We start from the raw sequence: 14,886 nt of genomic DNA, 5'->3' as shown, positions 1-14,886 counted from the left end.
AGAAGACATGGTGCTGTTGGCAGAAGAGGATGGAAGGACAAGAGGACATGAAAAGATCAGGATGAGGCAGTGTGTGAAGGATGTTGGAAAATAGTTTTCCACACAGAATGGTGGAAAAATGGAATGCATTGGATAATACACATAGTGTGTATAACTTTAAAGAAAAATTAGATAAATGGAGATATGGAGACAGGACACTATGAGCCCTGCTCGAACCCTGTACAATACAACTAGGTAAATACACACACACACACACACACACAAAAGAGTTAATGAAGGAACTGGATGAAGAGAAGGCAATGGGACCGGATGAAGTCTCAGGCAGAATACTGAAAGAATGTAGGGAAGAACTAGCAAGTCCTATATACAACATCATAAAATGCTCAATAGAAAATGGAACAGTGCCAGTAGAATGGAAAAGAGCTGAGGTGGTTCCCATATATAAGAGCGGAAGGAAAGAAGAACCTTTAAATTACAGACCGGTATCACTAACTAGTGTAATATGTAAGATGTGTGAAAGAATAATAAAGAAACAATGGATCGAGTTCCTTGAAGACAACAAATTAATATCAAATAGCCAATTTGGTTTTAGAAAAGGACGGTCTTGTGTAACTAATTTATTGAGTTTCTATTCTAGAATAGTTGATAGAGTACAAGAGAGAGAGGATGGGTTGACTGCATCTATTTGGATTTAAAAAAGGCGTTTGACAAAGTGCCACACGCAAGATTACTGTGGAAGTTAGAGGAGAAGGGTGGCTTAAAAGGAAGCACATTGAGATGGATAGAAAATTATTTGAGGGGGAGAGAAATAAGGACGGTAGTTAAAGATATGAAGTCCAAGTGGAGAGCAGTAGAAAGCGGAGTGCCACAGGGGTCAGTATTGGCACCAATACTTTTCCTCATTTATATTAACGACATGCCAGAAGGAGTGAACAGCTACATAAATTTGTTTATGGATGATACGAAACTGTGCAGAGTTATAAAGCAAAAGGAGGATTGTGAAATACTGCAAGAAGACCTAAATAAGATCTGGGAATGGAGTAAGAAGTGGGAAATGGAATTCAATGTGAACAAAAGCCATGTCATGGAAATGGGAAAGAGTGAAAGACGACCTGTGGGAATCTATAAGATGGGAGATGGAGTAGAACTGGAGAAAGTCAAAAGGAAAAGGACTTAGGAGTGACAATGGAAGAAAACAATCAACCAGTAAGCCATATTGATAGAATTTTAGAGAAACATATAATTTGCTAAGGAATATTGGAGTAGCATTTCACTACATGGACAAAGAAATGATGAAGAAATTGATAAGTACTATAATAAGACCCAGATTGGAATATGCAGGAGTAGTGTGGACCCTCATAAAAAGAAACACATAAGGAAATTGGAGAGGCTACAAAAATGGCTACAAGAATGGTCCCAGAACTTGAAGGGATGACATATGAGGAGAGACTAAAGGCTATGGATCTACCAACCTTGGAACAAAGAAGGAGAGAGGAGACCTGATACAAGTCTATAAATTGATCAACGGAATGGACCAAGTGGATAATGAGAAACTGATCCTGAGAGAAGAATATGACATCCAAGCACAAGATCGCATAGTAAAAAGCTGAGAAAGGGAAGATGTCTGAGAGATATTAAAAATATAGTTTCCATGAGATGTATTGAGACGTGGAACAGTTTAGATGAAGAAGTAGTGTCTGCAACGAGTGTGCACACTTTTAAAGTAAGATTGAATAAGTGTAGATATGGAGATGGGGCCACACGAGCATAAAGCCCAGGCCCTGTAAAACTACAACTAGGTAAATTCACACACACACACACACACACACACACACACACACACACACACACACACACACACACACACACACACACACACACACACACACAAAGTACTAAAATAAGACACAGATTGGAATATGCAGGAGTTGTGTGGACACAAGAAATTGGAGAGACTACAAAAAATGGCTACAAGAATGGTTCCAGAATTTAAAGGGATGACATATGAGGAGAGACTAAGAGCTATGGATCTACCACCCCTGGAACAGAGAAGGGAGAGAGGGGATCTGATACAAGTTTATAAATTGATTAACGGAATGGATCAAGTGGATAATGAGAAACTAATCCTGAGAGAAGAATATGACATTAGAAGCACAAGATCGCATAGTAAGAAACTGAGGAAGGGAAGATGTCTGAGAGATGTCAAAAAATATAGTTTCCCGCAAAGATGTGTTGAGACTTGGAACAGTTTGAGTGAGGAAGTGGTGTCAGCAACGAGTTTGCATAGTTTTAAAGAAAAATTGGATAAGTGTAGATATGGAGACAGGGCCACACGAGCATAAAGCCCAGGCCCTGTAAAACTAGAACTAGGTACAACTAGGTAAATACACACACCATCTCCTACTGACCTGACCAATGAGGAGAGCGAAAACAAACACGCCCATAAGCCAAGAGCACGTCATGAACAAATACTCTTCCTTGTTCTCCGGCTTAGGGTTCTTGCCGATGCTGGTGGCAGTCTTGGTGGCAAAATAGAAGCAGCGGATGTACCTAAGACACAACACAAGAAAGATAATTAATAGTATATGCAAGATACAGTTTGGTGTTGGTGTTGTGGGACAGAGTATAAAAGATGAACAGGATACAAAGAACATGTTGTACTTGTGATGATTAGTATATATTAAGGAAAAACTTTCACTCAAGTGCATCCAAATATAAGATAATAATGAAACAGAGGGAAGATTTTACTGATGAAAATTTAAAGACTAAGCTATACTTATGTGAGTTTTAGTACAAGTTGATCTCAGTTTAAGATTGAGTTAAACATCCCTACATCAAGATTCCCTTTCCAACAAGAGTGACATGAAGGGTACTGAGGAACTTGAGTTGTGATGGAGTGAAGGAAAGAGAGTCCCTGCCTTTCTAACAAGAGTGACATGAAGGGCACTGAGCAGCTTGAGTTGTGATGGATGGAAGCAAACAGTGTCCGTTCATTGACTCACGCATTGCCATCTCCCTGGAACACCCACAGGTTGGAGCCGATTCCCTCATACTTGGAGAAGCCATAGTAGGCGCAAGTGTTGAGGTGGATGAGGAAGAGCATGTACAGCACTGTTCGTATCACTCTCACGGCATGTGGTGATGAAAGCACTGAGTCCAGGCGGTTGAAAAACTCCCAAAACGTGTGGATCTGTGGATATCCAAGCACATTTTCCTCCTCATCATCATTTTCTTAAACATTCCTATTTTCCCTTATGAAGTTGGACATCTGATGAATTTCTCTCCCACTCCTTATGTTTTCTACTATGTGATATCTATCTTACAGTCAACACCTTTCAAATTTCACACTCTGAACTTAAACATTTCATCAAGCAAGAAGGCACAGCAATCAGACTATGAATGCAGTGCAGCATATAAATTCCAAAAACACACATGTACAGAGATATAACCTTAAAACTGATACTGATGACTCACTTTGAATAGCCGGGGCAGCCTGAAGACAGAAATGGGGCCAAACTTGAAGTACAGCAGTTCCAGCGGCAGCAATGACACCAGATCATACTGAAAAAGAAATAAAGGTTAGTTAGGGATAGAATAAGTCAATTAGAACTTGAAGTATAGCAGTTCCAGCGGCAGCAATGACACCAGATCATATTGAAAAAGAAATAAAGGTTAGTTAGGGATAGAATAAGTCAATTAGAAGCCAGATATTATTCACCCCCCTAGCAAGGAAGCCTCCCTGTTTTACCATGCTGGCTAAACTCATTTCTTTGAGTAATTTCGTATCTAGCCTGTGTTCTTTTACTACACCTTCTCCATCTTCCACTCATCACCTCTACACAACAAACACACCCGAAACTTGACAGTCTTGAGGTAATGACGCCGCATGAGAGACGAAGAGCTGATCCAGAAACCGTTATCCAGGTACATGACCCGAGACTTGAAGACCACAATGTCCCCAATATAGATAAGGTCAGCCAGGCAGTCAGCAGTCAGCCACCATGCCAAGTTGTCCTCTGTCTGGTAGTGAGTGAAGACAGAGCGCAGTGGGATGACACAGGCGTTGTACACATAGGAAATAGACACCACCAGCAGCCAGCAGATGTACAGGCGGCCTAAGGGGAGAAATATTGCTTTTCATGCTTCACCTTTAAATATAGGAGGTGACATGGCAGAACACAGCACATAAGGAGAGGGACTGTCTTACCCAATCTCATCTCCGGAATATACTAAGAACATAAGAACATGAGAAGATAGGGAAAATTGCAAGAATTCATGATAGGATACCATGTCTCACTAATGAATATTCTGTCCACCTCCCTCATGCATAAGTAAATCAGTATTAACATTCTTGCTGTTATTCTGCTCACATTCCTAAAGCATAAGTTTATCAGCATTCACAATCTCTCATCACTACACTGCCCACCTCTCTAGTGCAAGAGTGAAACAGTATTTAAAACCTGTCTAATGTACTCACTCTGAGGTTCTAGTGCTTGCGGGAAAGCCAGGATGGAAGAGAGGAGGTGAAGGTGTCGACACAGCCATGCCTGCCGGCCCCCAAGACCCACCGGCACAGGTTCTGATGATCCCTTAGTGGCAGACCCTTCATCATCCAGGGAGTCCAAGGGCTGACGAGTCTCCCCGGCCTTGTTCTGGCCGTCATCCGCTGCCAGGAATGTAAGGATGGGAGTCTGTCATCAAATCAAACTAGGTAATGTTTGAGTACAGCTTTCTTAACAGCTCTATTGCTCTCTATTTTCATTCTTTTGTGTCTGCAGGAGTGTGTGTTTTACAAATTTCCTCAATTTCTTGTCTGAAAAACCATCATGAAGGTGTTCAGAACAGTACAAGGCAAGACAGCTCAACTTCTTTTGTTACTGGACTAATCGAATAAATGTTTAAAATACTTAAGTGTTTCAAATGTTTCAAGTATTTTCTAAGTACAAGGCATGTAACAAGTTGAAGCTTCCCTCACCTCCTTCCGAAAGGTCTGTGGAAGGTGTCAGTGGCTGTGTAATGTGTGCCTTGACCCGGCTGGCTCGCTGGCTGAAGGCTGACACCAGGTTGTGGATTCTCTCCGTCACATACTTGTTGTTTTCCAGATTGATGCTATTGATGAGAACATTTATATTAGCTGCTTATATCACCCTTCCCATCACTAAACTGATACCACTGATGCAAAAAAAAAAAAAAAAAAAACAATTATATTAAAACAAATACGTACCAAGTATGATGTTTGATCATGATTTCACGAACATTTAACAGCATCACTGAGGTAGTAAACAAGATGCTCGCTTCACCAATTCCACATCAGTTCTTTGGAGAGAAGGTTTGAGGAAGCAGCCAGTACATTCCAGTTGTTGCTATAACTGAGCAACATAAGAACTACAGGGGAGGGTAGGCAGGCCATTTACTACCTCAGTGACGCCCAGTTTTTCACTTGGGAGTCTTTGTCTGCCTCTATATAATGTAGACCATGTATTTGCTGTGTTGACAAAGTAGTATCCCTTGACACAGCCCATTCAAAAATTGGTTCTACTATCGCATGAAGGTTAAGTTTAATACTGCCACAGTGATCTAGACAGGAAATTGCAAGGGCATCATCAGAACGGAGGCAGATATGAGTTCCCTTGTTATCCTAACAAAGGAACTGTAGACCCATTAGGATGGCTTTTAATTTCAAACAATATAATCCAGTTCATTATGAGCCCAGTGACCACCAGTCCTGCTGTCCCTCACTACTGCACCCCAACAAGTCAGGTAAGCATCACAAAACAATTCTAGTTGGTGGGAACAGAATCATAACAATTTTGTTTATGAAGCAGTATTATTAACCCACCAGTCCCAAGCATGACTGTCCAAGAGAATAGATGAACTATAATCCTCATGATGGTGAGCAAGTTCTCTGTTAGGAAATATATCTAAGTAGTACTTATACTTGAGTGAAGCCAACTCCACAGTATAGAGTCAGAAGCTACAGCCACACCAATAAAAGTGGAAAGCTCAAACAAAGATATATACTATGTCTTTGTTCAGCAGTAGGAAACCTGGCCTGTACCTTAGTGTGTACTTTTCTCCTAGGTGTGAAAGTGGCAGTCATGTCAACAAATTTTAATATCACACCAAGGAATTCAATTTCTTGGGCAGGCTGTAGCACAAATTTGTGTGGACTGACAGTGGGCCCTAGGGAGTCAAAAGGTAAGATACATAAGATCTTAAAGTATCAACAGAGTCAGCAATAAAAATACAATCATCCAAGTAGCATGACATGAAAATTTCAAATTTACGAAGATGCAAAAGGACAGGTTTCAATAATTTAGTAAAAATGGGAGGCACTAAAGTCAAGCCCTGTGGAAGACAAGTGAAGTGAAACTTAGAGTTACACCAAGCACCAGTTCCTGTCCTCTGGTTGACTGTGCATTGGAGAGCAAGTCGTCAAGGCTCAGGCAGACACTGAGAAGCTTCAGCTGCCTCATCCTCAGAAGGGAAGAATTCAGGGAACCCACTAAAACCATCCCACGATGATACTGGGGGATCTGTCGGCTTGTCTAATTTGTCAATTAGAACACTCAGCAGGGTAGATAACTGGTCCAAAATGCCATCACCCAAAGGAGACACAGCTGCATTGTTTATGTAGCTTGAGCCAGCTGGCAGCAACAGACTGCTGAGAAGTGCAGGCAGCCAGTGGATGAGTACTGCAAGCATCTTGGAAGGCCTTCTTTCACTTGGTATTAGCTTCCAGACGGTCCCTCTCACATCATTTCCCTCCCGAGGCAGGCAAGGAAGGACGCCATGGTGTTTCCTAGTCCTTATCCCGTTTTGACATAACTCATCAGAAAGAGCCAAGAAAGCCAGGTGACACAAAGGCCAACATATGTGTATTTACCATATATGTATTTACCATAGCATTAACAGCTTGCTATAGCAATAAGAGGGTGAAAGCTTACCAGGCTGACTCCCTAGAGAAAGTTGGTGAAAAGAAGCCAAGCTGATCAATGAGCGGGAGAAACAGCAGCAAATATAAAGAAGCAGCAGCAGGCACTGTGGGCTGTGTGGAGACAGCAGCGAACTAACACGGAATAAGCAAAGCAAGCATCTTGTTGATTGCAGGTGACATCAGTTAAAAAGTCGTGAAGTGAAATGCGGAGTTATAGATTGCCTTAATCATTATTATATAACAAAGTTACCAGAAACTCTAAGAGCTGATGGAAAAAAGAGCAACTTTACTTGTGCTTTCAAAACTCTGCATCAATTACTTCAGATAGAGTAGCTCCTTCATCAATGTTAAAAGGCTTACAGCTGTTTGTTCTTCCTTTATCTTGCTCTATTAATATCATGTTAGGTAGGCTATTTTATTTTGTCTCTTCATTATCCTGCATCCATTACGGTACTTAACTTGTGACTACCTCTATCTTCCTTTGTGTACTTACATGTCAGTGCATTCCTCATCATGTGAGGAGCCCTTGGCATGGTGTGAGGTGGAGGACGTGGAGGAGGAAGAGGAGGAGTGAGGGCCTATGCTGATGGTGGGCACTGAGTACCTCCCTGACCACTGGTGTCCTTTCCCCTGCACAGGTGGTGAGACAATCAATCAGGAGTGGGGACACTCCTCAAAGGATTGTGTTTGATCAAAGACAGTACTTATCAGCTAAGAAAAGAAGCACCACATAATAAAAAGGGGCAGTCACCTGGTAACATCCACGGTCTACATTTAAGACATGGTATCTATTACAAGATTCTACACTAGTGTTATTATTGATCACTACTACAATCCTTGCCTGCCTGATAGTGGAGTACATGTAACTGATTGATTGAGGTTTATGGTGACCAATATGGCGGTCATATGGCGCCATCACAATATTTTCCATGCAACAAAGATTGATATTAAAAACCAAATAACGGTATGAAAAATATTGAAAATCACTAAAAATCTGAATACATAAGGTGAAATTGGATGCACACGCTATTATCTGTACAGACCGCGCACGGGGAGCACATGACGGGAGGCGATGAGGGGCGGGGGCCGGACGAAGAGAGGGCGTCCTCTTCCCCTCTCAAACAAGCGGTCAGGTCGTGGCGTCTCAGCCTCGGTAGCAGCGACGTGCCACCCTCTGTCACCTGCCCCGCGTGGCTGACCTCAGGTCTGCTTTGTCCCTCGGCAGGATACGGAGTGACACGAGCATAGCGGTGACCTAGACGTGGGCTGGAGCGTGGGCGTGGACGCTGGCCTGAACTGGGACGGGACGAGGATGCCACTTGCGTGAAGGGAGCCACGCGGCCACAGCCAAGCACTCCTATCACGAGAAAATCTATCGACATTCTTGGAATACAAATAAAATTTGATCCACAACGTTTATCAGAATCACTTTTAATAAACTCTATGCACATTATTTAGTGTAGTGAAGAGTAAAGGCTGACCGGCTGAACGTGAACGTTTGGCCGCCTCTCCGATCAAGTACACAACGCGAGGCACAGCGGGCGTGTCCCCGGTCACAGGCGGCAAGCCAGCCGCCCCACTGCGACCCTCCTCTGCTTCCTCCAGGCCACGCTCTCCCCCAAGGGATGTCACTTGCAGCATTGGGAAGGCCATCCCACCCAACTCGTAGTACTCGAGGTAGCTCACTGCAAGTGTAAGTCCATCATGTCAAATGTCACCATGCACCATCAGCAGGACACTGTCATTACCTTCATGACGAATACTATCACGCCTATAGTACACTACACTTTAGTATCTGACACACAGCTGTTTCCTCACAATGTATTCCCAAAAGAATACAGTACAATTCCAACACGTTTTTATAATCAAGCGGCAAGTCCTAACCAATATCACATCACAATTACGTACGCGTACGTGTGTTCATGACGCAGTAACAAGTGTAGCACAGCCCAACACACACACCTTTGTTGGAATCTGCACCACCTACAGCTATAACTTTTATATTACGTATATACGGTTTCCAAGAACTCGCTAATGCAGGACCTTGACATTGATAAACTTCTACTAAGAGTTACCAGTATACGCTGCACCTGCCCTCTCCTTACAGACTACGATGTCTTGTATTCATTCCATATGTCAAGCCGTCCAACCCGCACTCAGTCGTCTGCATCTTCCAGTAATGTTGACGAAACAAATACATGACATGTGAATGATGAATCTCTCAATCCATTATAGTACATCACTTTCTTGCATCTTATTAACACAGCATACCAGGACACATGCCTTACCTCTTACCTTACAACATGGAAGCAGATCAAGAGTCACCTCACGCGTATCATCCCTAGATCTATAATTCCTTCAGATCATCCTCGACTACATCCTTCACCACCAGCCTTTCACTACCTTTTCTCGTGGCTCGCCCCGTCCTCGGATCCTCCTCTCTCCTAGTCCTCCGGTCTCCCTCCTTGTTCGATCATTACAAGACTGCCAACACTAGCTTTATTTACAAAACACCAGCTTTACAACACTCAATACAATATCTGTCACTTTATGTATACCAGCAAGCCGTAGTTCGTAAGATGAAGGGTACATAAAGTTAGGGACAAGTTACTGGAAATGTGAAAAGATTGTTTATTCCTGTTGCGTGTAGCATCTCGCAGACACGCGGCCCAGCGTTGTCATGGCAATGAGGGAGGGGATGGAAGCTATGCCAGACCGCTCGATGAAAACACGTTAGAAATATTCCGATATGTTTGTCGCGTCCGAGTGGATAAAAAGAGGCTCAAGATAAGAGGATAGGAAGCATACTTATATTCAAACGTGTAAGATGAGCTGAGTGAGTAGCTATAGCTTGCCTTGTTTTTAGTGTGTGAGCGTGTGTTAAAATTTGGATGTATGCGTTCGTCACAGTTTATAATGTATTGAGTATAAAGCTGCCCTTCTCTTTTTATTTATCTATTATTATTTTTTTACTACTTTATTTATCCATCTTAGTTTACTTTAAACTCACCAGACACCAATATACCTATTACGGTGCTGGGAAATAGTAATGAACACATCGTATTTATTTGGAAAAAAAAATAGTAATTGATAATAATAATAATGATAATAATAATAATAATAATAATAATAATAATAATAATAATAATATTAATAATAATTAGAGTATCTTCTTTCCTTGCTACCTTACATCCTATCTGGAACAAACAACAAATCGCAAGTATAGAGGAAAAAGGAAACTGCCACCACTGATACAATGTTATCACACACACACACACACACACACACACACACACACGGCCCGGTAGCTCAGTGGTTAGGGCACTGGCTTCACAAGCCAGAGGACCGGGGTTCGATTCCCCGGCCAGGTGGAGATATTTGGGTGTGTCTCCTTTCACGTGTAGCCCCTGTTCACCTAGCAGTGCGTAGGTACGGGATGTAAATCGAGGAGTTGTGACCTTGTTGTCCCGGTGTGTGGTGTGTGCCTGGTCTCAGACCTATCCGAAGATCGGAAATAATGAGCTCTGAGCTCGTTCCGTAGGGTAACGTCTGGCTGTCTCGTCAGGGACTGCAGCAGATCAAACAGTGAATTACACACACACCTTCATCTCTTCTAGACAGGGTAGGTTTAAAAAATCTCTTCATCTCATAACGATCCCCTCTAGCTGTCTTCAGCCTCCTCGTCGCCGCAGTGTTGTGTATTGCTATCTTTTACCGCTATTTCTATGCTAACTGTTCTTCTGATATAGCTAACTACATGTCTTCCCTCCTCCCATGTCCTCACTGTACAAATTTTTCTTTCTCTTATTCTTAGCCAGGGACGGATTTAGGAATTTGGGAGCCCTAGGCAAAGGTAGGCATGTCCGCCCCTCCACGTACCTTTTATTCTAGGGATTGTGAAATTCTGGGGCAATATCGATGTTTAAGGGAACTATTTGGCCGATAGCCGATGTTTGTTTTTTATATTTTTATTTATTTATTTATTATTTTTTTCTATTTGCCCTTTTCTGTCAGGGGAACACAAAAATATCGGTGCTACCTTAGCGTGAGGTTTACCACACTATAGCGTGAGATCTACCTCCCGTTAGCACTATAACGTGAGGTCTACCGCTGCATCATCCCTCCCTCATGGATTCCGCACATTTCCATACATTCATTTTAGCGATAAACACTTAGTTTGTACATATCTTAGGAATGACTTAAATAGATAAGGAAGAAAGGTAAAAAATAAACATGTTATCATATATTTCCATACATTTATTCTAGCGATACACACTTCGTACATCTTCTAAGAATGACACAAATAAATCATTGGAATTTTTCTCATCACCTTCCAGCAAAAATTATCAAGATGAGACTGACGACAAACACCTCGCATTCTCTTCAGAATCTCTGTTGTAGCGTCTAACCACGATCGCGTGCTCCTGTCATTGGATCAACAGAATGCTGCTGGTGGTTCACTGTAAAATGCTGGTACCCCATGGCATTTACTCGTAGGTTTCTATAAGCAGGCCACTCATCTGAATGAATCACCGAACCATATGCACACTCCCTTTCAATAATAGGGATTAGAGTGTTGCGGTCACGCCGTTCCACTCAAAAGTACCGACAGTCTGAGCCTTGTTTAAGACCAAAAACCCAAGGCACATCAATTCTACGCCCATGGTTTCTTTTGTTTTCTTGTTCTGCGTCACTGTCCTCGGAGAGAGGAGCGTTGTCTCCATTCAGCATCCTTCCTCAGTTGTACTTCTGTCGACCAGCAAATCTTGCCTCTTCAATTTGGATGGGGTTATCTGTTGTTCCTACCATCTTTCCTCGTCATTGATGAAAATTTATGGCTGTACACACCTCTCGGCACATGTTGAACCAGTCAGTTACAGTACTGGTAGATTTTCCTGTGAGAGTCGTTACTGTGGACATATATCTAATACAAAGAGAAATATTAATTCTAATATTTCACACAGGCTCAGGTTGCAGTGCAATTTGCTGTTCATGTCCGTATAACGGAAAAATTAATTTCCTGTACGAACAGACCGTGTAGTTGACACCCCTTTAGAGAGCAACGTAACACAGGCTTGAATTCTCCTCTGTTACGCGGGGAGGTTCCCGGAAGGACGCGGGTCACACGGTAGACCTCAGGCTGCACCTGGATAGGCCACATATGGCGGTAGACCTCACGATAAAGTAGCACCAAAATATCTATAACAAAAAATAACTGAACTGTCTTTAAGTCTTTCAGCCTTTCATCACACCATCTTTAAATGAACACAGATTTAATATTACAATTAAATTAATTTCTGAATCCTTTCTTTCTGCACAAGCGTGGATGGACTAATCCAGTATAATGGGGACTGAAAGGGGGCCCTGTTTTCTTTATACATCCACAGGGGGCCCCGAGACACACTTAATAGGATATAATCTTTCTGCTAGCATTTTAGCAAATGGATTCTAATAAAAAAAAAACATAAATGATGTCTACAAATAATAAAACCTCTTAACTATAAATGTATGAGGAGTTTCATGGGGCCCCCAGAAACTCGGGGCCCGGGGCAACCGCCTTGTGTTGCCTAATGCTAAGTCCGCCATTGTCCTTACCAGATCTGTCCACCTCTTCAATGCAAGAGTTAACGAATATTCTCAATCATTTATCCCTTTCTTTGATAAAATCTGGAACTCCTTACCTGTTTCTGTATTTCCACCTTCATATGACTTGAATTTTTTGCAAGGGGGACTATGTATATCTATATGTGTGTGTGTGTGTGTGTGTGTGTGTGTGTGTGTGTGTGTGTGTGTGTGTGTGTGTATATATATATATATATATATATATATATATATATATATATATATATATATATATATATATATATATATATATATATATATATATATATATGATTGAGTTAATAAAGTTAATAGTGATAAGAATAATGATAAACACATTAATAGTTGTGAAACAAAAAGGCTGTGAAATGTGCTTAGAGGCAGAAGCAATACTTGCATTACGAATACTATTAATGCTATAATGAATCAATGAAGCATATGCAGAGCATACCAAAAAATTAGAATTTGACTGGTGTGTAGATCACATACCAAAGTAGTACCGAACTACTTGAAAAAAAAAAAAAAAAAAAATATATATATATATATATATATATATATATATATATATATATATATATATATATATATATATATATATAATGCATTGGTCTCATATCTCAAGCCAGCGTTACCAAAGACTCCGATTTCTTGGGTAAAAAAGAAAAAGAAAAGAAAAGAAAAAAAACACGAAAAAAAAAGAAAGTGAAATCATCGGTCACTGGTAACGATCACGATGGGATGTGACTGTGAAATCAGACCTCGGTATCTTTGTTATGTTTGCCTCTAAATCGTTTCAGCCTTCGGAAACCACGTAAACTCATCCAAAATAAAAATAGTTAGTCCTCCACAACGCTAGCCACAACTTTCTTTCTGGACGCTTTGAGGAGGAGGAGGAGAAGGAGGAGGAGGAGGAAGAGGTATGACCGACCAGTAAGGGACCCGCGCGAGGCTAGACTGAGCGATCCTACAGACGATAGCCGAAGGATTAAGAAGTTTTAACGAACGTCAAGTATTTTGAGGCTATTTCACTAATTTTTCCCTATTGTCTTTGAAGGCTAATTAGCATGGATCAGTGAGCTTGAGGCAACAATCAGGAGGCACCGGGCATTCGTGTAATGACGTGGAAATTAATTGAAAAGTGGCGAAGGTTATGGAGACAGGATTCCTTCAGCCTGCCGCCCGGTCCTTCAAGATGTTGGTGTTTTTTGCCATTTCAATCCTTTTCGTGTCCCCATTTCAGCCAGCTAACTTGCAAATACATTATGTTGTTAGTGAAATAATTTCCCTTTGCCAGCATGGACGGGAAGTCTGGCAAATAAGGGAGAGAAAAATAAGAACAAGAGCTAACTGACAATCATGGAGTTCTGAGACACGGAATAGTTACTAATTGATGCAAAACCTATCAAACAGGTATTTTCTCTACCTACAAACTCCTGAAATGCATAATCGAACCATAGATTACGCAAAACTAATATAAGTACAATTCCAGCACGTGAAATGTAGAAGAAGCAAAGGAATTTACCAGTTATACGAGTTATTTGTGTCTGTGTGAATAGACGTGCTGGAAACTGAGGGTCCCTGGAAGGAATGTCTCAGGTGCGAGTTTAAAGAACAGTGAGTAGTGAGTAGTCAGAGGGGAAGGATGTGCTGCTCTTCCTCGGTGCTATAGATACACCCAGGATATACCCTTCCCGATATATGGATAAGCCGAGTGGATGTGGATGGATTACTAGTGGATTAGTTTAGTGCTTAAGTGGATTTTCCCTCGTTTTGGGGGATTTCAAGAGTCAATATCCATGAAAAAGGTAAGTGTGTGTGTGTGTGTGTGTGTGTGTGTGTGTGTGTGTGTGTGTGTGTGTGTGTGTGTGTGTGTTTACGTGTTTACCTTCCTAGCTGTTTTAGATGACCAGTTGGCAGTCTCGTAGAAGTTATTAACGTCAGCTTAGGATCAAAGGATATGTGAAGGATAAGTCTTGAAGGAACGTGAAGGAATCTGGTGAATTTAACGCTGCTCAAGAGAAGAATCATTTTTCTCCTCCTCCTCCTCCTCCTCCTCCTCCTCCTCCTCCTCCTCCTCCTCCTCCTCCTCCCACCCGCACACACCTTATTCCCTCCGCCCACACCACCCACCCATCTAGACGCACACACACACACACACAAACACGTTTAATTTTTGCTGCTGCTGTTGCTGCTGTTGTTGTTCCTTGTTGTAGTTGTTCTCATTATGACTACTACTACTACTACTACTACTACTACTACTACTACTACTACTACTACTACTACTACTACTACTACTACTACTACTACTACTACTACTACTGCAATGGACATTATCCTCAAACTTCAAT

At 41.7% G+C, this 14,886-nt stretch overlaps 2 protein-coding genes and 1 long non-coding RNA gene across 8 annotated transcripts in view; 2 read left to right on the top strand and 1 right to left on the bottom strand.

Annotated features, from left to right (window-relative positions):
• Positions 1-9,385, bottom strand: part of LOC123506778 (cyclic nucleotide-gated cation channel beta-1-like) — a 32,755-nt gene extending 23,370 nt beyond the window's left edge. For 3 of the 4 annotated variants that reach the window (XM_045259113.1, XM_045259115.1, XM_045259116.1), the window contains exons 1-10: positions 9,233-9,385; positions 8,419-8,622; positions 7,981-8,294; positions 7,431-7,567; positions 4,976-5,109; positions 4,478-4,666; positions 3,853-4,115; positions 3,475-3,561; positions 3,003-3,190; positions 2,409-2,550 (exon numbers count right to left, since the gene is read on the bottom strand). In XM_045259113.1, coding sequence (XP_045115048.1) covers positions 2,409-2,550; positions 3,003-3,190; positions 3,475-3,561; positions 3,853-4,115; positions 4,478-4,666; positions 4,976-5,109; positions 7,431-7,567; positions 7,981-8,294; positions 8,419-8,590 — 1,626 coding nt within the window. In that variant the 5' untranslated portion in view covers positions 8,591-8,622; positions 9,233-9,385. Of the gene's footprint in view, positions 1-2,408; positions 2,551-3,002; positions 3,191-3,474; positions 3,562-3,852; positions 4,116-4,477; positions 4,667-4,975; positions 5,110-7,430; positions 7,568-7,980; positions 8,295-8,418; positions 8,623-9,225 lie in introns of all 4 variants that reach the window. The other variant, XM_045259114.1, reaches the window with a different exon arrangement.
• Positions 3,110-8,354, top strand: LOC123506779. The gene is made up of 3 exons (XR_006675521.1): positions 3,110-3,578; positions 4,491-4,711; positions 8,163-8,354. It is a non-coding gene; the product is annotated as an uncharacterized LOC123506779 (long non-coding RNA).
• Positions 9,386-14,146: 4,761 nt separating the features above from the next.
• The window catches only part of LOC123506565 (unconventional myosin-XV-like), a 98,138-nt gene continuing 97,398 nt past the window's right edge, over positions 14,147-14,886 (top strand). For 2 of the 3 annotated variants that reach the window (XM_045258767.1, XM_045258766.1), the window contains exon 1: positions 14,147-14,343. The gene's annotated coding sequence lies outside the window, so the exon portion shown is untranslated. The remainder of the gene's footprint in view (positions 14,344-14,886) is intronic. The other variant, XM_045258768.1, reaches the window with a different exon arrangement.

Source organism: Portunus trituberculatus, chromosome 20 (genome assembly GCF_017591435.1).
Source record: "Portunus trituberculatus isolate SZX2019 chromosome 20, ASM1759143v1, whole genome shotgun sequence".
Lineage (NCBI taxonomy): Eukaryota > Metazoa > Arthropoda > Malacostraca > Decapoda > Portunidae > Portunus > Portunus trituberculatus.
Note: the sequence above shows the minus strand (reverse complement) of the source record. Positions and strands in the feature narration are given on the sequence as shown.